At 49.6% G+C, this 23,951-nt stretch overlaps 1 protein-coding gene across 1 annotated transcript in view; it reads left to right on the forward strand.

Moving 5' to 3' along the window:
• The first annotated feature begins 228 nt into the window (after positions 1-228).
• The window catches only part of LOC144828382 (E3 ubiquitin-protein ligase TRIM39-like), a 143,890-nt gene continuing 120,167 nt past the window's right edge, over positions 229-23,951 (forward strand). Inside the window, exon 1 of the mRNA XM_078686496.1 lies at positions 229-630. Coding sequence (XP_078542622.1) covers positions 229-630 — 402 coding nt within the window. The remainder of the gene's footprint in view (positions 631-23,951) is intronic.

Here is a 23,951-nt window from a genome sequence, read left to right on the forward strand (position 1 = left end):
AAGCGCTCTGACGCCTTCGGGTAAAGTCCGCGCTATATAAAAATGCATAAATAAATAAATAAATAAATAAATAAACACAAGAGAAGACACACAGACACGCCTACTTTACACAAACTTTGAATCAGGAAGTCCCAGTGCACAGAGGAGGAGGAGACACACAGACACGCCCACTTTACACGATCGGAGAAACGAAACTTAACTTTTCTTTCACGCATTTCTGGGATCATCATGGCCGCAGCAGCTCAGGTCGGGAATCTCAAAGATGAGGCTTCTTGTTCCATCTGTCTGGAATATTTCACGGATCCTGTGTCCACAGACTGTGGACACAACTTCTGCCGCTACTGCATCACTCAGAGCTGGGAGGGGAGAGATGGAAACTCCCCCTGTCCGCAGTGCAGAAAAATATCAACAGGGAGAAGCCTCCGACCCAACAGGCAACTCGGAAACATGGTGGAAATGGTGAAACTGCTTTACCTGCCCCCCCTGGAGCATCTGTGCGAGAAACACGAGGAAATACTGAGGCTTTTCTGTGACGAGGATCAGAGGGTGATATGTGTGGTGTGCCGGGAGTCCAAGGACCATAAATCTCACTCAGTGAGTCCTATTGAGGAGGCTGCCGAGGAGTACAAGGTATGTGTGTGCGGGTGTTTGGGATCAGAAGTGAAGTCACACTTAGAGGAGTATAGTGAAGGCTGCAAAGGATTGCAGGGTTTGTGTGGCATTGTTATGGGATCACAGGAGTCAGTCCTTGAGTAATATTGGGGAGCAGGCCCGGCTCTAGAGGTTGGGCCAGGTGGGCTAGGACCACCCAAGGAAGGGCCCTGGCCCACCCGAGGCCATTCAGATCTGGAAATCCAGGGTTTGTTCTTTTATCCCTAATGGGCTCCGATTGCGGATTTAAAACTACATTGAGGGGGCTGTCCAGGAGTAGAAAGGTTTGTCACAGCCCTAGGATCACAACCCCACACTGAGCCCCGTAGAGGGGGCTGCAGATACACAAAGGGTGTCTGTATCAATCCAGCCACAACTAACTACTTACTAAGGGCTCCATGGAGAATTGTGCCCAGGGGCACAGAGCTGGTCTGGGGGAATTCAGAGATCACTCCTTGCACTGCACGGTCTCCATAGACCATTCTGCACAAGAGCACAAGGGACCCTCATAGAAGGGGCTTCACAAGATAACAAAGAATGGTATGTCTGTCCCAAACCTGTTGTCACATCTCTCACACCTTGATCCCCACACAAGGTGCTGCACAAGTGCACAAAGTGTGTCTGGGGGTGTTCAGTGTTTACCAGTGACATCACTTCCTGAGTCCCACAAAGAAGGCTGCAAAGGTTGACAAGTTGTGTGCTTCGATGACTGGAAATACAAAGCACTCGGGAGATTCCATAGAGAGGGTGTCACAGATCACAAGGTTTGTGTGTGGGTGTTCATGATTAATATATGAAGAGAAACTTCGTGAGTTCATACAGGAGGCTGCAGAAGAGCTTAAGGTGTGTCTGCAGGGGTTCAGGGATCACTCATTGCATTCTTAGGACTACAGAAAAAGGCAGCTCAAGGGCAGAAAGGCACGCGTGTCACAGCGTTGAGGGTCACGAGGCCCGCACCCCGAGTCCCATAGAAGATGCGACAGAAGAGCACAGGGTATGATTGTCATAGACCTGGAATCACACATCCCACACCTCAAGTCTCACAGGTGAGTCTGAAGGATGCCCAAGAGTACACGGAATGCCTGTGAGGGTCCCGGGATCCTGAGTGGTTCCATGAGCTTGATTGGGAAGAAGGCCCAAGGCTTGTGTCTCTGAGGGCTTTGGTGTCTCCAGCACTGCTCTGGGATGTATTAAGGAGGTGGCCCAAGCGTGTATGTATGGTTTGTGTGTGTGAAAGGATTTTGTTGCTTGGGTTCAAATTCATAGTAAAACAGGAGCCAAGAGGCGTTTGGCAAATCGGAAACAATTTTGTTTAATTAAACATTTCAGCCCGGAGAACAGTAGTGTGGCTCACTGGTTAGAGGCGGCAGACCCGAGAGCAGAGGACGGCCCGGGACCAGGGTTCGAATCCCGGCGCGGCGGGTTTCTGGACCAGGGTCAGCGGACTCGATAATTCTCTCGCTTCGGTGCCCACTCTGATCAGCGATCACACTCGGCAACTCTGGGCATTAGCTTGCCTCATCTTCACTAACGGCCCCACCAGACCGCCGGGGATGCCTGGTCTCACCCTGGAGATACCCATTAAGGGACCATCTCTCAGGGAAGCCAGGAAGGGTTTCGCAGCGGTCGAAGCGCTATATAAATGCCTATACATACATTTACAGGCACGAGGTCAAAATGCCTCAATGTACATTGTGTTGGTTTTATTCTTTTATAAAAATATTTACATCAACCAAAATCCAATATTCTAGCTGGTTGGCGCCTTAGAGTCATAAATCAATGGTCAAACATTACTCCAGGAGGGTCTCGACCTTGCACGGACACAGTGTGGCCAGTGGTGAATGGGTCTAGATGTCTGGCCTGGGGAGTGTGTGATCACTACTTGTGCTAGATCCTGATTGGCTCTGTGTTGCTAACTCATTTGGCATCTGACTTTATTGTGTTTTCGAACCGCACGTACCAACTTGGAGCATGTGCTTTTTTTTTATTTCAAAAGATTTTATTAGAATAGTTTTGTAAGAACAGTACAGATATGTTGAAGGCATATCCTCCCTGGGCTCCACCAGTAGCACCTCCCTGGGCTCCACCAGTAGCACCTCCCTGGGCTCCACCAGTAGCACCTCCCTGGGCTCCACCAGTAGCACCTCCCCGGGCTCCACCAGCAGCCCCTCCCCGGGCTCCACCAGCAGCCCCACCCTGGCCTCCATCAGCAGGGCCTCCCTGGGCTCTGTCAGCATCTCCTCCCTGGGCTCCGTCAGCAGCACATCTCTGAGCTCCACCAGCAGCACCTCTAAAGGCCCATCTGCTGCTGGTCCTTGGTCACTCTACGAAAGATGGAAGTTGTTCTAGGGTCCAGTTCTCCTGACTGGACTCCCTGGGAGCGCCAGGTTGTCTCACACAGAAAACCAAAAACATTAACCCCCTCGACCTGAGAGAACATTCTCAGTTACTTTTCTTTTTTGTTTTTCGATAATAAAATTTTGGGTTTAAAAAAAACCGAAAAAAACAACTTTACTGCGCTGACTCAGCAGACCTGCCATGTCTTCAGCGGCGCTGAAGCGGCTCAGCTCTAACCATAGTGATCAGCCAGGCGGATCCAGTCAAGTTAGGTGTAGGACTTGGCCTTTTTTGGCTAAAGTCCCTAAACGTTTATACTTTACCCATAGACCCCTTTTAAGGTCTCGGCTAGCGAAGGCTGCGCATGCGCAGTCTCGCTAGCGAGATCTTATGTCTCTTAGTAGCGAGGTTAACCCCGCCCCTCTTCTCAATTGGCTGGCCTCCTAAACGCTGGCCAGCCATTGGAGAAGAGGTCCCAGTGACTATGTAAGCCCCGTCTTTTTCGGATTGAGGGCCATGTTTTTTCGGTTCTTTCTCTCAGTCCAAAACACGCCCCCCCGTCTGAAAAGTCTACTGTTACAGCATCGCACCACGCGTATATCCGCAGCTGCTGCCACCATTTTGCTTGTTCCCGCGTCTAGAATGAGATGTGTGTACCTAAAAAAGGAGTCCAATAGTACAAGGCTTCCGGTAACCGCAAAAAGACAAACGAAAGAAAGTAGCTCGACTTCAGTGCGGCAGTCATTATAGAACAGGGTTCTTACTCGTCTCAGTAAATAGCCGAAACGACCGAAGACAACTTATTGTTTCTAGGTTTTCTAACGTTTCTTTACAAAACGGTTGTCTCTGTAGCATTTGCTGTGTAGTTACACACAATATCAAAATCCCCAAAAACCGATACACCTCGTTTTTCAACATTTGGGCGGTCTAGTGAGTTTTTAGTCTTTCGTCTATTTCCTGTAACAGAATTGACTGTCCCTTTTCGCTGTCTGTAGCTGGACGGCCTTTGGCAATGGGCTACGAGGGAAGGGCGCTGCTGACGCATTAGAGCCACGCCTCCTTAGCGCTCTCCGGCCTTGCTGGGGCTGTCTTTCTTCCTCCTCCTCCGAGCTCACGGAGGGATCGGCGCCGGAGCTTCGTTCTTGGAGAAGGCGCCGTGTCACCCTCATATATCTGAACCGAGAACTAGATGTTTCCCGCCATGGACGAGAAGTCATTTTGTAAAGAGCTGGACCTGGGAGAAATAGCGCTCGGCAGGCGAGGGAGGGCCTAAGGAATTAATGCACTCTCGGAGTAGTAAGGTTAAGAAGGGGAGGACCCCACTGCGAGAATAGGGTGGAATGTTTGCGCCAGCTTATCGAGTACCTTATCAAGGGGAGTGAGCCTCGGATGGAGCTGGGTGGGGGAAATCACAGCGCCGTGGGGGCGGGCTAGTGCCTCACTGCTGTAACTTTATGCACGGGTGGCAGGGGGGTGGTGGTACCCATGTTTCGGCGCCCAGTTGTCTTCCCCCTCTCTAGCGTCGGGGGCTGGCAGCCCGCTCCCCCGGTGACGCTGTTCTGCTAGAAAACATGACGCTGACTGTTGCTTTACTAACATCAAAATATCCTAGGGTTGAACGAGCATCGAATGAAGCAATATTCATTTGTTTATTAATCGGCACTAGCATTTTTACAAGAAATGCTGTACACAGTAAGGCAACAGTACATAACGCCATGAGTAGTTTGGTGGATCACCGAGCTGTGGCTGATGATGAATTTAACAAGATTATATTTTCATTTAAGAAGAGAGACTGATTGCTAGGACATCTCGTGTAGACTGCCTAGTCCTGTTTTTTTATTTCACGTAGTATGCTGCGCCCTCCATTGTCGCACAGTGACGCTCCACACAAGCCCTGCCACAGAATCTAACCAGAACTTCCTTTCTGGAAAAAATAAATAAACGCGGCTAGATCACTGTTTGAGAGGGTCCTTCAACCAGAAAATTAGAGTGCAACAGTCACCGTCAAAGAAAGGTGGTGGCTTGGTGTTGTGTGTGTGTGTTTGTGTCTGGCTCTGTGTGTGTGTGGGGCTCTCTGTGTGTATATGTGTGGGGCTCTGTGTGTGTGGGGGGGCTCTGTGCGTGTGTGTGTGTGGGGCTCTGTGTGTGTGTGAGTCTGTGGCATGCCAGTGCAAGTCTCTCCTACTTCGGTGTGTCTGGATGTGGCTTGCTGTGCCTGGAGTGTGAGAGACACCATTGTGTGTAAGAAAGACATCAGTGTGTGTGTGAGAGAGACAGCAGTGGGAGAGAGACAGCAGTGTGAGAGAGACAGCAGTGTGACAGACCTTTTATTTATGTCACTCTCTACTAACTATTAATCACTGCTAATACTCCATACTACTCTCTAATGCTTACCTTTTGCCATTGTAAATGACAATCTATACTACTATTATAAAGGAAGAACTTTGAACCTTTGAGGCGGGTAAACTCGGGAACCACAGCGCCAAACCACACACCCGATACATCGTTGTAATCGTGAGGGTGTGCAGATGGACATAGGCTATATAAACGTAATAAATATACGCTATTTAAAAAATGTACAGAAAAAAAAGTAGTCCCTTTGAAGTAGCGCCGGCCGCGACGTGCGTGCTGACGTGAGGAGCGCGGGGAGGAACGGCGGACATGGCGCGGGGAGGAGCGGTGAGGAGCGGCGGAGAGGCGGTGAGGAGCGGCGGAGAGGCGGTGAGGAGCGGCAAACAGGCGGGGAGGAACGGTGAGCGGCGGATGAGGTAGGTTATTTATTTATTTAGGAGCGGTGAGCGGCGGAAAAATGAAGCAAAAATGACAATCGTGAGCAAGAGGAAGCAAACGGAGCATTACAAAAGTGAGCAAAATGGTTCATTACAGGAGGAAAAAGTTATGTGTGTAGGTTACAAAAGCGTACATCGTGAGCAAGAGGAAGCAAACGGAGCATTACAAAAGTGAGCCAAATGGTGCATTACAGGACGAAAAAGTTATGTGTGCATGTAACAAAAGCGTACAAAGTAAACATAGAGGTACGGAGGAGCGGTGAGCGGCGGATGAGGTAGGATATTTATTTATTTAGGAGCAGTGAGCGGCGGAAAAATGAAGCAAAAATGACAATCGTGAGCAAGAGGAAGCAAACTGAGCATTACAAAAGTGAGCCAAACGGTGCATTACAGGAGGAAAAAGTTACATGCGCATGTTACAAACGCGTACAAAGTAAACATTAAGGTATAATACTGCAATATATGGAGGAAGGCTCCGGGGAACCCACGGACAACGTCGGGGCGGGCGGGGGCCCTCAAGCCTAATTGCTCCCGGACAACGTCGGGACGGGCTGCTAGTACCATATATTTATCGGTTTAAAAAAAAACAATAAATTAAAAAAATGACATTTGCAATGCCAATAGCTCTAACTTTAACAAAGACAGGACCATTGCATTGGTATGCTTGTTTCTGACATGGTGTTGCCAACTTAGATGCTCTGGACACTTTGCCATTGCTAAATAGTGTCAAAGTGCAAGTGCTCCTGTGTAAAGTGTAATGGTAATTTGTTGTCCATGATTGGTATGTTTGCTTTACTAGTAAAGTCTTTAGTAAAGTGCACTATGTGTGCCAGGGCTGGTAATGCAACTGCTACTAGTGGGCCTGCAGCACTATTTGTGCCCCCCATACAAGTAGCCTTAAAGAGAGAACTCAGGCTGCGCACAGTTTGTTAATCTGCCATGTTGTTCTGACATGTGCACTCACTTGCCAGACCTTACCCTCCCCTTTCTATGCACATCAGACACCCCTTTGGTAGGTCTAGGGTACCCTCTTGGTAGGGTGCATTCCAAGTCCTGACAGTGAAGTAATCTCCATTTCATTTTTCACTGTTGAAAGGCCATCTTGCCCATAGGACAGAATGGGGAGGCTGTGTACTATGTTTCCCAGCCTATCTTCCCAAAGCCTTAAGATGGAAAGGTGAAGTTTAGTATGCCTGAACTCAAAATGTAATAACACATCTTTTTATTAAGGTGTTTTCAGCATTGTGTGTTTAGAAGCCATTCTTTTATAATTGACTGGGTGTTTGTGCTCTAACATTTCTGTGTGTCTCTGCCTGGCTGTGGATTGATTTTCTGGATTTGAAAGCAATAGGATCTGGGGAATGTCTTGACCCGGGGGAGGAAGGGAGACAGCAACAGGCTGACCTGCATTTGGAGTGTAGGGGGAGGAGAAGCCCCTAGAGGTGTAGAGGCCTGGGTTGCTGCTATAAAACAAATGGCTCATCTCCTGCTGAGTGATTGAGAATCTAGACCCCCACTAATCAAAGGAAGAAAGGTGTCACTGGCAGGGAGTCACAGAGAACTGGTTTGAACAATGGTCAGTGCCCCCTGAAATACAAAGACTTCAAAGCCATTGAGGGGTATAACTATGAGAGCTGAAGCCCCTGAACTTTGGAGAATGGCTTGATCAAGTGTGAGTAAGACTGGAGCTACTTCGTGGTCAAGAGGACCTTTGTCAAGGACAAAACAACTGAATAGACTGAAGGAGAGGACTTACCCTTGCTGTGTGTTCTAGGGCTGGCCTGCAGTTTGCTGTTTTAACCAAGAAAAGGCTAAAGGGACTTTGCTGTGTGCTGTGTCTCCCTGCTTGAAAAGGCTTTGCTGTGTCCTGAAGTAACTTATCCCCAAGGGCCCGAGGTGTGCTGGGTCCCTGTTGCGGAAACACAGGAACACAAAAGTTTCCAGGAGAGTCTCACCGGCGCTGTGTGTGCGTGCTTGTTGAAGCCGGAGACCCTCGTAAGGTTTATCAGCGACGTTATGTGCGTGTGCCTTGTGCAGCCTGAACCCCTTTGTGAGGATTGTCCAGTTATCGTGTGCACCGTAATGCAAGTGAGTCTCATTGATGCTGTGTGCATTGTGCACCGTGAGACCTTTGTGAGGATTTGCCTTGTTAGCGTGGGCACCGGAATCCAAGTGAGTCTCATCGACACTGTGTGCGTGCACGTTGTGCACCTTGAGACCTTCGTGTGCAGTGCCTGGGGATCATGCACCCGAAGCTCAAGGAAATCTCAGCGACGATGAGTGCATGTGCCCTGTGGCAGCCTGAAATCTTCGTAGCAGTAGCGGCCCAGACCGGCAGCCCCGGAGGAGCTGAGCGCCGGCCGGCCCACCGTTGCCAAGTCCCAAAGATTGCATCGGAGGCCGAAACTGCTGGACGAGGAGAAGAGAGTGAGTTCGCGCCCCCCAGGTAACGTGTTGGGGAGCGAGCTTGGAGGGCGATGCTCTCAGCCTCTCTCTCACTTCAGCAGCACAAGCCTCTGCTTTGGCTAGTGTCGCGGCCCGTATTGCCAAGGGAGTGGCAGTACCGGGGTGGAGCGCCGAGCTCCACTTTTTGTGTTATACCATACCCGTGTTGGGGGCAACTGTTGTCAGAGGCTACCTGCCAGTGAGCACCAGGGGCGGAGAGACCGCCTGAGGCACCGTGGTCGGTGCCGAAGTGTAGTACGGATTACTCCATTTCTGGATAACGGAGTACCTGATTGTTGTATTACACATTGCATCATTTCTACATAACAAAGTACCTGATTAGTGTATGGCGCATGGCATTGTTTCTGCATAACGAACTGCCTGATTAATGTATGACGCATGGCATTGTTTCTGCATAACGAACTACCTGAATGTCGTATGACGCATTGCATTGTTTCTGCATAACAAAATACCTGATTAGTGTATTACGCATTGCCTTACATCTGTATAACAACGTACCTGGTGGTTGTATTATGCATTGCATTATTTTTACATCGCAAAGTGCCTGATTGTTGCATACGCATTGCATTATTTTTACATTGCAAAAGTGCCTGATTCTAGCATTACGATCTGCATAATATGGTGTTAGGATTACTGTAGAATGTTTAAAAGTGCTCATTAATATCGCCAGAACTTATAATGGCTAGCTGGCTGTGAGAAGTTGGCCTGGTGTATGATGATCACTATTCGAGTGAGCACCGTGCACCAGCCCAAACAACCCTTATGGTGATTGGTTGTAAGTCAACCTTATAGACCAGCTATCCTAGTGGTAGCATGGACAAAAGCAGTCTTAGGCTAAACTCAAGAGGGCACGTGAAGCCAGCTGTTTTACCATATGCAATCCCTTTAAATACCAAATGAAAGGACACCGCACAAGTTATATTACAAAATATATGTATTTATTTCTAGAATAATCCCCTTAACTCTTTATGAGCACAGGAGCACAAGCGTTAAACAAAGAACACAGTATAACATACAATAAGCTGCACAATTATGGATAGGCCGGGTGGCCACTCAAACCATATATTAAGAAAGTGGTATAAGTACCACGTCACGAACAATGAGCAGGCCTAGGGCCTCGGGAATCGCTGGGCCTACACTGGACTAACGAAGGTTAGGACATAGGAGGCCCACAGGATGCAGTGTCTATAGGCAACCGTGTTTACCATACAAGTCAATGGTGCGTAAAAATCAGAAAGTGTTAGGTTTCGGAGACTTCCGACTGGACTAGAACTTAGCCACTTAAAACTAAGACACTAGAGGTGTAAACCACTATAGGAGCACTGGAGTTATATTGTTGCCTCACCCACAGGAAGCGGGTGCATAGGTGCCAAAGTGTGTCGGGTTTCGTCGTGAAGTTCTATGGAGCCTGGAGGAAAAGATGCTGCAGGCGGCCAGGAGAGAAGAGTCCGGTTGGATCTAAGGGTGGATCGAAGGTGAAGAGTACCTGAAAGCAGAGGGGACAGAGTCAAGGTCACTAGCCAGTGACCAGGATGGAACCAGGACGGAACCAGGCAATGTCGGGTTGTGATCAGGTGCTGTCGAGTAGTTTGTCTCCGCTGCCACGTGGACCAGGAAGGATCGAGGATGACCAGCTGGTGAACACGAGCTGTCCCACAAAGGCTCTCGCTGTCGGCGGTGTCGGTACTCGATTCGAAGTCACCAAGCCTTGGCAAAGGCAACCCACGCAGGACTCGAAGATGTCTTCTTGATCGGACCGGGAAGGTCCGATCGATGGCTCCTTTTCAGGGGAGCTGGGGCCAGTCTGGAGCACCCAGACCAGCAGTGTAGTTTCGATGGTTCGTCGTCAGAGGCCACTAGCCAACGGGCAAGCGACCGGACAATGCGTCGAGCAGGAAAAGTGCAAAAGGGCCCCACGCAGCACTCTGAGAGTGTGGAGAGGTGATCTTTGGAGCACAAGCTGCTCGGGGCAGGGGCTTCTCAAATTCCAAAGCACAGCTTCGAGGGAGCCTCGGTAGCTGCAGAGGAAGCACTTTGTCGACTTTTCAAGATGGCCGGTCCCACGTCTCACGTCTCCTCCACGGTTCTAAGCTTTGCTAGGAGTGTGGATCGGGCTGTTGGAAGTCTGGGAGTCCAGGTCTTGTCGGTCTCTGTCGTTCGAGCTCCGGCGGGAGCAATGGCAAAGGAAGTCTCGATGCGCTGATGGTGCCTGCTTGCACAGGGTTGCCACTCCTTGACCACAAGGGAGATTCTTCAGTCTTCTACGTTGAGTAGGATGTCGAAGGGTCCAGAGTTTCGTTTCAAAGTTTCAGTCAGGATGATCTCAATTGCATTGGCACAGCTCCTACCTTTATTCCAAATCTAGGGCTGGATCACCTGCTAGGTCCCTCCTATGGGTGGGACCCAGGAAGGGTGTGGTTACACCCCTTTCCCTTTGTCCAGTTTCGCGCCAGAGCTGGAGCTGAAGTGCCCCAGCACCGGTTTGAACTGGACTATGCATGGGACGCCTTGTGCACCCCAGGCAGTGTCTAGTTTCGTTCAGCCCTCCCTGCCCCAATCCACTATCTCCTATCTGGGGTGGTGTAACACCTCCCTGGGACAGGATACCATTTGTCCAGGCCTCCTCTGCCGGAGTTTCGGTCAGCAGCAGGAGGCCAGACTTGTGTCCGTGGCAGCAGCATCCATTTTGTGATGCTGAGGCTCTGGTTAGATTTAACTGCGTTTAAGCAAAGTAACATGTCTTCTCCCTCTAGAAGGGTGGAATGCTACCCCCGTCACCAGAACTGGCGAGGGGGTAGTATTCCAAAGCGTATGACATCTTACACGACATGTTTTGATAAAACCAAACCAAAGTTAGCAAGTAACCGCGAGGATCATAATGCACTTAAGAGTATATGGTATGGCAATATCACAGAACAGCTAAGGGAGTTTGTCCCGAAAGCTGCAGACAGGCTCAGCTCATGCTAGAGCATCATCCTACATAAAACTAAGCACTCTGCCTCCAGGATTGTTAAGGCCTGCCATAGGAGTGACTTATAGGTGTATATGTGTCCAGATATAGGTTTAGATATAAGTATACTATATCTAAGCAAGGGGTGATTACACCACCTTGCCCCAGCTGAGTGATCAGCCAGTTGTGTCAGATTGGATAGCCAGCTAGGGGTGGAAAAAGATATGCTACAGCCCCTGGTAGGCCTTGGATGCACCTATGCCCTGGGTACCTATAGTACACTGTACAGGGGCTGATAAGGTGATCCAATACCCAATTGGTTATGTACCTAAAGTACATGGTTGTGAATTTAGAGAGAGAACAACAGGCTGTGGGTCGAATTAGCAGGCCCACAGCCACAATAAGTCGAAAACCAGTGAAGCAAAAAGCAAAAAATGGGGTGACCATAGGAAAGCAGACCCTACTCTCCTACATACCCCCTTCCCCCTCACCCCCCCCCCCCAAACGCAGGGACATTAAACTTAACCTTGACCAGATAAGTCTTCATGTTCTAAGTGGAAATACCTGGAGAGACCATCTGCATTCCCATGGTCAGTCCCTGGTCTGTGCTCCACTGTAAAGTCCATCCCCTGTAGGGAAATGGACCACCTGAGCAGTTTGGGATTTTCACCCTTCATCTGATTTAGCCACAAGAGGGGCTTATGGTCTGTCTGAATTCTGAAGTGAGTGCCAAACGAGTATGGCCTCAACTTCTTCAGGGCCCAAGCCACAGCAAAGGCCTCCCTCTCAATAGCTGACCCACGTTTCTCTCTGGGGGTCAGCCTTCTGCTAATGAAAGCAATGGGCTGGTCTTGACCATCTACATTAAGTTGTGAAAGCACAGCTCCCACCCACAACTCAGAAGCATCTGTTTGGACAATGAACTCTTTGGAGTAGTCAGGACTCTTTAGGATAGGTGCAGAGCACATGGCCTTCTTCACGTCCTCAAATGCCTTTTGACAGCGAACTGTCCACTGAACCTTCTTTGGCATCTTCTTGGATGTCAGATCATTTAATGGTGTCACAATGGACCCATAATTCTTTACAAATTTTCTGTAATACCCAGTCAGGCCCAAGAAAGCTCTGACCTTTGGGTGGTTGGAGGAGCCCAGTCCTGTATGGTCTGGATCTTACTCTCCAGTGGTTGAACCTGACCCCCACCTACCAGGTGGCCCAGGTACACAACATTGCTCTGCCCTATCTGGCATTTTGTTGCCTTGATAGTTAGGCCTGCCTTTTGCAGGGCATCCAAAACTTTCTTCAGGTGGATCGGTGATCCTCCCAGGTGGAGCTGAAGACAGCAATATCATCTAGATAAGCTGCACAAAAGTCATCCAACCCAGAAAAGACTTGGTTCACCAACCTTTGGAAAGTGGCAGGTGCATTCTTCAATCCAAAGGGCATTACCACAAATTGATAATGACCTCCAGGGGTTGAGAATGCTGTTTTGGCCTTGGACTCCTCAGCTAACCTGATTTGCCAATAACCTGCTGTCAAATAAAAAGTGCCCAGAAACTTGGCAGAAACCAATCTATCAATGAGCTCATCTGCTCTTGGAATGGGGTGAGCATCTGTCCTAGTGACAGCATTGAGACCTCTATAGTCTACACAAAACCTCATTTCTCTCTTCCCATCTTTGGTATGACATTTTGGCACAAGGACTACTGGGCTAGCCCAGGGGCTCTCTGATGGCTCAATTACTCCAAGCTCAAGCATTTTCTGCACCTCAGTCTTTATGCAGTCCCTGACATAGTCAGGTTGCCTGTAGATCTTACTCTTCACAGGCAGACTGTCACCAGTGTCCACCTCATGGGTGCACCAGTTAGTCTGACTAGGTGTCAATGAAAACATGTGTCTGAAAGACTGTAGATCTTGACTGCAGTCCTGTTGCTGCTGGTCAGTGAGGCTGCCAGCTAAGGCCACACCATCAACTGAACCATCATCAGGGTTATGGGATAACAGGAGAGGGTCACTCTCTTCCTCTTGCTCCCCATCTGTAGCCACGAGCAAGCCCATGTCTGCCCTGTCCACAAATGCTTTAAATCTGTTTACATGGAGCACCCTGTGGCTCCTAGGGGTGCCAAGGTCCACCAAGTAGGTGACCTCTCCCTTTTTCTCAATTATGGTGTAGGGTCCAGACTATTTGTCTTGGAGAGCTGCTGGGGCCACTGGCTCAAACACCCACACCTTTTGTCCTGGCTGGTACTCATTCAGCACAGCATTTCGGTCATGCCAAGCTTTATGAAGTTCTTGGCTAGCCTCAAGGTTTTTGGAAGCTTTCTCCATGTATTCAGCCATCCTGGAGCGGAGACCAAGTACATAGTCCACTATGTCAAGTTTAGGCTTTTTGAGAGGTAACTCCCATCCTTCCTTCACAAAACACAAGGGACCCCTTACAGGATGCCCAAACAAAAGTTCAAAATGGCTGTAGCCATCCCCCTTTTGTGGGACCTCTCTGTAAGCAAAGAGAAGGCAGGGTAAAAGGATATCCCATCTTCGCCTAAGCTTTTCAGGTAACCCTTTTATCATCCCTTTTAGGGTCTTGTTAAATCTTTCAACAAGCCCATTGCACTGTGGATGGTAGGGTGTAGTGAACTTGTAGTTAACATCATACTCTTTTCACATGGCTTTTAGATATCCAGACATGAAGTTGGTACCTCTGTCTGAAAGAACCTCCTTTGGAAAACCCACTCTGGAGAAAACTTCAAGTATGGCCCTTGCCGCAACAGGAGCTGTTGTGGTCCTCAGGGGAATTGCCTCTGATCCACTACCACCAGTATAAATCTGTGCCGAGATGCTGTTTGGGTGTCCATTGGTCCAATAATGTCTATCCCCACTCTCTCTCAAAGGGTACCACCACCACAGGTAGTGGTATAAGGGGGGCCTTTGTGGTGCCACCTGATTTTCCACTGGCTTGGCAGGTGACACAGGAGCGACAAAACTCCTTGGTATCTTCTGACATGTGAGGCCAGTGAAAGCGAGCGACAAGCCTGTGCCAAGTCTTGTCCTGGCCCAAGTGTCCTGCTAAGGGAATATCATGTGCCAAGGTTAGAAGGAAGCCCCTAAATTGCAGAGGTATGACCAACCTCCTGGCAGCACCAGGCTTGGGGTCTCTAGCCTCTGAATAAAGGAGCCCATCATCCCAATACACTCTATGTGTACCTTGAGCATTCCCAGCAGCCTCAGCAGCAGCCTGCTGTCTGAGGGGTTCAAGAGAAGGGCAAGTTAATTGAGCCTGCCCCAGATCTGCCCCTGAGGGTCCCCCTGTCCCCAGAAACTCAACCTGATCAGGTTCAAGCTCTTCCAAGACAGTCTCCTCTTGGATCACAGAATCAGCCTCCTGTGAGGACTGATCCTCAACCTGGGGCAAGTGGGAAGGCACTGCCTTAACCCTCTTGCTCTTTCTCTTGGGTTGTGCTTGGTCTATTGTTCCAAGATCCAGCACAGGTTCAGGCAAGCACTTTGTGGCCTGTGACCTGGTCACAGCAAGGACATGTGCTGAAATACCTAGCATCTCTGCATGAGTCCTGTACTCCACTTCTGACCACATTGAATCCTCTAGATCATTGCCCAAAAGACAGTCAACTGGGAGGTCTGCACATACCACAACTCTCTTGAGGCCATTTACCCCTCCCCAGGAGAAGTTAACAATTGCCACACTATGGGGATTAGTGACATTGCTAGCATTGGTCACCAGGTAATTATCACCCAGTAAAAATTGTCCAGGGTCCACAAAGTTAAGTGTCACCATTGTGACACTGGCACATGTGTCCCTGTAGGCCTGAGCCACTTTATCATTAATCAAAGGTGTCTGCCTGTACTTGCCCAGAGTACTGGGACTTATAGCAAGGGACATGTCCATGTCCCCCTCACAGATCAAGACTGCCTGAGTAGGAACTCTGACTAGGCCAGACTCCATCTCAGTACCCATGGTTAACCCCACTATAACTTTAGTTTGGGGGCTGCCACTGCTGACTGTACTAGGGGGTGCAGTTGCCTTAGGGGCTGCAGTGGCAGGGTCTCCACCTTTCTTAGTGCACTCAATAAACCAGTGAGAAGCTGCCTTAATTACACCAAGGTTTCTTTTGGCCATCATTCTTCCTCTTTTTCTTTCCATTTTGGGACCTCCCCTCATTAGTATTATTTTGGGGGCCTGAAGAAGACTTTTGGTCTTTTTGTTTCTGATCTTCACCCTTCTGGTCTGCCTTCTTCTGATCTGATGGTTCTGGGGCTTCTGCTTAACCCTGGTTCTGACCCATTTGTCTGCCTTCTTTCCCAATTCTTGGGGAGAGGTCAGACCTGAGACAATCAGGTGCTGATGCACAACTGGTTCTGGCAATTATTAAGGATCTGTTCTCTCATTATTAGATTGTACAATCCTGTATAGTCTGTAACTTTACTTCCCAGCAACCAACATTCCAGAGCCTTAGTGGCACAATCAACAATATCAGTCCCGTCCTGAGTCTGAGCTTTTTGGGTATCTCTGAACAACAACCTGTATTGCTCAGTGATTAGGCCAAACCTTTCAAAAAGAGCACTCTCCAGGACAGTGTAGTTTTTAGCATCCCCAGGTCTAACAGTGAGGAGCTTGTCTCTCCCTTTTTCTGAAAAGGAGAACCACAAGATTGCTGCCCACTGATCCTGAGGAACCTGCATCACCATGCAGGCTCTCTCAAGAGCAGTTATCCATTTGTGGATGTCATCCCCATCTCTGTAGGGGGGCACAATCGTACTCAGGTTTCTATTATCATAGGACCTGTCTTTATCCTTAGGGATAATGCTGCCACCAGTGGAATCTAATCCACTTAACTTTTGCTCCCTTGCTAAAGCAAGTTTAGCTTTAGCCAGGGCTACCTCTTCCTTCTCTATCTGGAGTTGGACAGCTCTCATCCTAGCCTCATGTTCTCTTCTCTGGGGGGAAGTCATTCCCCTTTGAGATCCCCTGGAGGCATTAGACTGGTCAGATTCCCTGGAAGGAGATCTGACCCTTCTAGTGCCTGGGTTAAGTCTACTATTGGGCCTGGGAAGGTGGACACCTTCTCCATTCCCATGTGGGCTTAAGTTGGCCGGCCTCAATCTCCTAACTTGAACCTGGCCATCCTCCTGATTATCTGAGTCCTCATCATCGTCTACCTCTTCAGGTTCAACTTCTGGGGTATGGGTCTCAACATCAACAGGGCTTCCCTCTCCTATCTTACCTGAAGGACCTGTTACAGATTCCTTCTCAAGATCAGCTTTCTCTAGGATTGCTATGAGGATAGGCATGGTGGGGTTGTGACCCCTTTTCAGCCCCCTTGGGGTGCACAGGGCACTCAAGTCCTTGTGGCCGAGTTTTTCATAACTGGATGGTGCCTTGGGAGGGTCACCCACAGGTAGAGAACTGGATGGTTCACCTGTGCCAGGCATGACTAGTGAGGTGTAAGTAGTGCACTTACCTACACTATTTGTTTACCTACTGGAACCTATCTAGAGGTTGTAGTCAGGGTGTGCTAAGCCCTTTGGTCTACAGCCAATAGGTTCAGTATAACTTAAGTATGTTAAGTTTTGTTTATATGTACCTAAGGTACTTGATGTGATCTTTCAAATGATATTGTCAAAGATTACAATTGGTAAAACAGCAAGCTCAAATCCCAACCGCTGCACACCAATGTGAGAAGTTGGCCTGATATATGATGATCACTATTCGAGTGAGCACCATGCACCAGTCCAAACGACCCTTATGGTGATTGGTTGTAAGTCAACCTTATAGACCAGCTATCCTAGTGGTAGCATGGACAAAAGCAGTCTTAGGCTAAACTCAAGAGGGCATGTGAAGCCAGCTGTTTTACCATATGCAATCTCTTTAAATACCAAATGAAAGGACTCCACACAAGTTATATATTACAAAACATATGTATTTATTTCTAGAATAACCCCCTATACTCTTTATGAGCACAGAAGCACAAGCGTTAAACAAAGAACACAGTATAACATGCAATAAGCTGCACAATTATGGATAGGCCAGGTGGCCACTCAAACCATATATTAAGAAAGTGGTATAAGTACCACGTCACGAAAAATGAACAGGCCTAGGGCCTTGGGAATCGCTGGGCCTACACTGGACTAACGAAGGTTAGGACATAGGAGGCCCACAGGATGTGTGTGCAGTGTCTATAGGCAACCGCGTTTACCATACAAGTCAATGGTGCGTAAAAATCAGAAAGTGTTAGGTTTCGGAGACTTCCGACTGGACTAGAACTTAGCCACTTAAAACTAGGACACTAGACGTGTAAACACCTATAGGAGCACCCGAGTTATATCATTACCTCTCCCACAGGAAGCGGGTGCATAGGTGCCAAAGTGTGTCGGGTTTCGTCGTGAAGTTCTATGGAGCCTGGAGGAAAAGATGCTGCAGGCGGCCAGGAGAGAAGAGTCTGGTTGGATCCAAGGGCGGATCGAAGATGAAGAGTACCTGAAAGCAGATGGGACAGAGTCTAGGTCACTAGCCAGTGACCAGGATGGAACCAGGAGGGAACCAGGCAATGTTGTGTTGCGATCAGGTGCTGTCGAGTAGTTTGTCTCTGCTGCCACGTGGACCAGGAAAGATCGAGAATGACCAGCTGGTGAACACGAGCTGTCCCACGAATGCTCTCGCTGTCGGCGGTGTCGGTACTCGATTCAGAGTCACCAAGCCTTGGCAAAGGCAACCCACGCAGGACTCGAAGATGTCTTCTTGATCGGACCGGGAAGGTCAGATCGATGGCTCCTTTTCAGGGGAGCTGGGGCCAGTCTGGAGCAACCAGACCAGCAGTGTAGTTTCGATGGTTCATCGTCACAGAGGCCACTAGCCAACGGGCAAGCGACCAAACAACACGTCAAGCAGGAAAAGTGCAAAAGGCCCCCACGCAACACATGGAGAGTGTGGAGAGGCGATCTTTGGAGCACAGGCAGCTCGGGGCTGGAGCTTCTCAAATTCCAAAGCACAGCGCCGAGGGAGCCGAGGGAGCTGCACCAGAAGCACCTTGTCGACTTTTCAAGATGGCCGGTCCCATGTCTCACCTCGCCTCCACGGGTCTAAGCTTTGCTAGGACTGTGGATCGGGCTGTTGGAAATCTGGGAGTCCAGGTCTTGTCGTTCTCTGTCGTTCGAGCTCCGGCGGGAGCAACGGCAAAGGAAGTCTTGATGCGCTGATGGTGCCTGCTTGCACAGGGTGGCCACTCCTTGACCACAAGGGAGATTCTTCAGTCTTCTACGTTGAGTAGGATGTCGAAGGGTCCAGAGTTTCGTTTCAAAGTTGCAGTCAGGATGATCTAAATTGCATTGGCACAGCTCCTACCTTTATTCCAAATCTAGGGGCTGGATCACCTGCTAGGTCCCTCCTATGGGTGTGACCCAGGAAGGGGGTGGTTACACCCCTTTCCCTTTGTCCAGTTTCGCACCAGAGCTGGGGCTGGAGTGCACCAGCACCGGTTTGAACTGGACTATGCATGGGACGCCTTGTGCGGCCCAGGCAGTGTCTAGTTTCATTCAGCCCTCCCTGCCCCAATCCACTATCTCCTGTCTGGGGTGGTGTAACACCTCCCTGTGACAGGATTCCATTTGTCTAGGCCTCCGCTGCCGGAGTTTCTGTCAGCAGCAGGAGGCCAGACTTGTGTCGAGGGCAGCAGCATCCATTTTGTGATGCTGAGGCTCTGGTTAGATTTAACTGCGATTAAGCAAAGTAATATGTATTCTCCCTCTAGAAGGGTGGAATGCTACCCCCGTCGCCAGAACTGGCGAGGGGGTAGTATTCCAAAGCGTATGACACCTTACATGACATGTTTTGATAAAGCCAAACCAAAGTTAGCAAGTAACCGCGAGGATTATAATGCACTTAAGAGTATATGGTATGGCAATATCGCAGAACAGCTAAGGGAGTTGGTTCCGAAAGCTGCAGACAGGCTCAGCTCATGCTAGAGCACCATCTCACATAAAACCAAGCACTCTGCCTCCAGGATTGTTAAGGCCTGCCATAGGAGTGAATTATAGGTGTATATGTGTCCAGATATAGGTTTAGATATAGGTATACTATATCTAAGCAAGGAGTGATTACACCACCTTGCCCCAGCTGAGTGATCAGCCAGTTGTGTCAGTTTGGATAGCCAGCCAGGGGTGACAAAAGATATGCTGCAGCCCCTGGTAGGCCTTGGATGCACCTATGCCCTGGGTACCTATAGTATACTGTACAGGGGCTGATAAGATGATCCAATACCCATTTGGTTATGTACCTAAAGTACATGGTTGTGAATTTAGAGTGAGAACAGCAGGCTGAGGGTCTGATTAGCAGGCCCACAGCCACATTAAGTCGAAAACCGGTGAAGCAAAAAGCAAAAAATGGGGTGACCATAGGAAAGCAGACCATACTCTCCTACAATGGCCTAACAACCGGCCCGGAGAAATATTAGAAATACACATATGTTGGAGTTGTATTGTGTGGTCTCATCGTATATCTTTTTATATAAAGTTTATACTCGTTTTTATAAAACTCATTGGGAGTCTATGTGTGGTGTCATCATTGGGTTGCTCTGAGCGTGGTTCACATTTGCCTTGAAGATAAGCCTGGCTGCTCGTGCCAAGCTACCAAGGGGGTGAGCAGGGCTATCTCAGAAGGTGACCTTCCTTTCCCTGATGTTGAAACGCATTTCCCTATTTGGCCTAAGGTACTTACCTCAGCTAAACAGGGATCCTGGGTCTAACAGGAGGACATCTCGCCTCTGACCTGGCTGTGCTGAGCTCTGGCTCCACAGCTGCCCACCTACTGCAGATGATTGCTCTGCTGCTGTCTCTACAGCACTGCACTCGTTATCTACTGTAATCAGCTGACGTAGGCCAATAAAAAGTAAGGGTCTGATGTAGAGCTTGGCAGAGTACTTTAATCCCACCATACCAAAGAATCTGTGGCTGCCAAAATTGAGAGTTATCTACCAGTCTTACGGACAACTCTAAACTTTGCATTAACCGGTGTTACAAGCAAGAGAGCCACCTGTCAAACAACATTTTACTTCCTCCAAAAACAAAAACAAGTGGGTTTTTGATTTTGGAAAAAGTAAAACTAATCTCTCCCCTACCACATGCGAGTTGCCACCCATGATGTGTGGGTCATTTTTAGGTCTCGCGCCCTATCGATGTGCGCAAGCGCATCGAGCGGAGCGAGAATTCAAGTGGCAAAAACATCTTCAAACCAAAGGGCTTTCAGCCCCGCGGTTTTCATGCAGTTCGCGTGTACATGCACGCGCATCGGATGCAAGCCCAGCCCAGCCTCTCGCATTCCCAGGCTCTCCCGCCCCCATCCGGCATCAGGCTTCTCCTCCCCTAGCAGCACTCCTCCCACACCAGCACCTCCCCCCTCCCACACCAGCACCTCCCCTCTCTCTCCACGCAATCGCAGCCTTTCCCTAGCAGCACTCCTCCCACACCAGCACCTCCCCCCTCCCACACCAGCACCTCCCCTCTCTCTTCAAACCTTGATCCAGCACCTACCCCCTCCCACACCAGCACCTCCCCTCTCTCTCCACGCAATCACAGCCTTTCCCTAGCAGCACTCCTCCCACACCAGCACCTCCCCCCTCCCACACCAGCACCTCCCCTCTCTCTCCAAACCTTGATCCAATCTAGTAAATTCCCATGCTGTCCTCCTCCTATCCGCTTCCCTGGGTTAATTAAAGTGCCCTCGTTAACTTCCTCTCCTCTTGACTCCTCGGTGCAGTTGGCTGCGCTTCGACTCCTCCCCTCAAAACTGCTGTTTTGACCACAGCGCCCACCTCAGCCCGCAGTAAACGGATCCCCGAAACAGAACGCACCTCGATCCAATCTAGTAAGTTCCCGTGCTGTCCTCCTCCTATCCGCTTCCCTGGGTTAATTGAAGTGCCCTTGTTTACTTCCTCTCCCCTTGTCTCCTCGTTGCAGTTGGACGCGCTTCGACGCCTCCCTTCAAAACTGCTGTTTTGACCACAGCATCTGCCCACTTGGACCCACTTTATCCTAGGGGCTCCCTTCCGGTGTATATTGAGTAAGTGTCAACATTGCCCAGCCACTCCTACAGTGCTTTCCACTGTCAGCACTACCCAAATCCTCACTCTGTTCCTTTTCCACACAGTTGGATCTCTACAGCCTTCCGCTTAAGACCACCTCGCCTCTGCCGCGATTTGTTTGCTGCCAGTAACTTTTTCCGCCTCTCAGCGCCTCCAGACAGCTTTTGGTTTGAGGTCACCACAGGAGCCCACGGAGCTTCAAAGTGAGCGCTCTCACCTTCCGGATTGGTGTTGAGCCCTCCCCCACCCTCCGAGCACGAATGCAACGTTTTCCTCAACCCACCCTTCCCCGTGCATAGAGTGCGCAGCCATCCATGTCCTTACCAGAAGAGGGGAAACTTTTAAGCCCTTTCTGTGGCATCATTGACCAGCTTGCAACACGCACTCATTAAGCTGGACAGGACGCTTTGAAATCAAACTTTTTTAGATGAATATTTATTTCATTGATAAAGTACCCTGAGCAAAGTTGTATTTTCTATCTATCACTCTATTACTGCATTTGCAGCTTTTATCTCTCCTCCTCTGCGAGCTTTCCAATCGTTCCTGCCCCCCCCTCCTCCCCCATTTAATTTGTTTCCTGTCTCTTCATTGCTTGCCCGTCCCCCAAACCCTGTGCCTTGCTACGGTTTTCAGACTGCCGATTCTGCTGTGAAACCACTGTTTTGCCCTGCCTGTGTTTATGCTGCATGAGTTGTTTCTAACCCTGCAACAACCTTAATTGCTGGGGGTTATATACAAGGGTATGGTCGGTGCTTAGGGGCTACATGTCTGTGGCCAGCTCACCATGATTAAAAAAAAAAATATTCATTAAAAGGGAAATCACCCACGCAAGCCCACTATCACCCACGCAACACCACACTCACCCACGCAACGCCACTCACCCAAGCAACCGCACTCATCCACGCAACCCCACTCATCCACGCAACCCCACTCATCCACGCAACCCCACTCACCCACGCAACGCCACTCACACACGCAACGCCACTCACCCACGCAACGCCACTCACCCACGCAACGCCACTCACCCACGCAACGCCACTCACCCACGCAACGCCACTCACACACGCAACGCCACTCACACACGCAACGCCACTCACACACGCAACGCCACTCACACACGCAACGCCACTCACACACGCAACGCCACTCACACACGCAACGCCACTCACACACGCAACGCCACTCACACACGCAACGCCAATCACACATGCAACGCCACTCACACATGCAACACCACTCACGTTGCCAATAGGTCTCTCAGTAGGAAAGTTGGAACCATTACAATTGCAAATAACAATGCCTTTTATTTATTTTTCATTTTAAAAACATAAAGGGCTTTGTCATTTACAAAACCAATAGCTCCAACTTTCCTACTGCGAGACCTATTGGCAACGCCAGTGCTTGTTTTTATCGCTGTCCCTCTGGCTGTGAGGTACAGTAAAACAAAATACATAACACCGTCAACTCTAGCCAGTGTGGTTTAGGGAGGGGTTAGCTGAGATAAAACAGGAATAGAATGTGATGAACACATCTGGAGATATACTCAAGACTCCAACCAAAAACTCAAGACTACAAAGTTGACTTCAAATACGAATCCCCCATTAGAGAGGCTTTGTTAACAGCAAACAAGTTAAGTCTTTTAATTAACAATGCATTATCTTCTTCTGTTTCTGCGTGGTATACTTTTGTCCCCGTAATATTTTGTGCAGCTTGCGTTTATTTCACTAAAAGCAGCTCCATCAGAGCAAAGGTTGCTGTGGAATATGGTCTAATTTCCTCTTCTGCCCTCACCGCGGTGCCTGCTGCTTTATGGACTGGCTTTCATTGTATAGACTTTGATATTTTGCGTTATTGGACCTCTACTGCGGGTAATCCATTGGACCTGATTTCAGTGAGGTTCCTCCTACTGATGAAAAATATTTAGATGAATCCTCCCACAGACATCTTGAACTCTTTCTGCAGTCAGCATTGCAGCTCTTTCTAAGGCTGGTGCAGACCTCCATCTCCTGCAGAAACCTCCAGTGGATCCCGTCAATACTCTCAAGTACCGCCCCAACCCCCTCGCCCTCCTGAAGAAGAGACCTGTGGAGTACAGGCCCACCTCCCTCGACTTCCCCCTCCTGAAGAAGAGACCTGTGGAGTACAGGCCCACCTCCCTCGACTTCCCCCTCCTGAAGAAGAGACCTGTGGAGTACCGCCCCACCTCCCTCGCCCTCCTGAAGAAGAGACCTGTGGAGTACAGGCCCACCTCCCTCGACTTCCCCCTCCTGAAGAAGAGACCTGTGGAGTACCGCCCCACCTACCTCGCCCTCCCCCTCCTGAAGAAGAGACCTGTGGAGTACAGTCCCATCCCCCTCCTGAAGAAGAGACCTGTGGAGTACAGGCCCACCCCCCCCGCCCCACCCTCCCCCTCCTGAAGAAGAGACCTGTGGAGTACAGGCCCACCTCCCTCAACCTCCCCCTCCTGAAGAAGAGACCTGTGGAGTACAGGCCCACCCACTCCCACTCCCCCTCCTGAAGAAGAGACCTGTGGAGTACAGGCCCACCCCCCCTCACCCTCCCCCTCCTGAAGAAGTGACCTGTGGAGTACAGGCCCACCTCCCTCGACCTCCCCCCTCCTGAAGAAGAGACCTGTGGAGTACCGCCCCACCTCCCTCGAACTCACTCTCC

This window comes from Lissotriton helveticus, chromosome 4_1 (genome assembly GCF_964261635.1).
Source record: "Lissotriton helveticus chromosome 4_1, aLisHel1.1, whole genome shotgun sequence".
In the NCBI taxonomy this organism is placed as follows: Eukaryota; Metazoa; Chordata; class Amphibia; order Caudata; family Salamandridae; genus Lissotriton; species Lissotriton helveticus.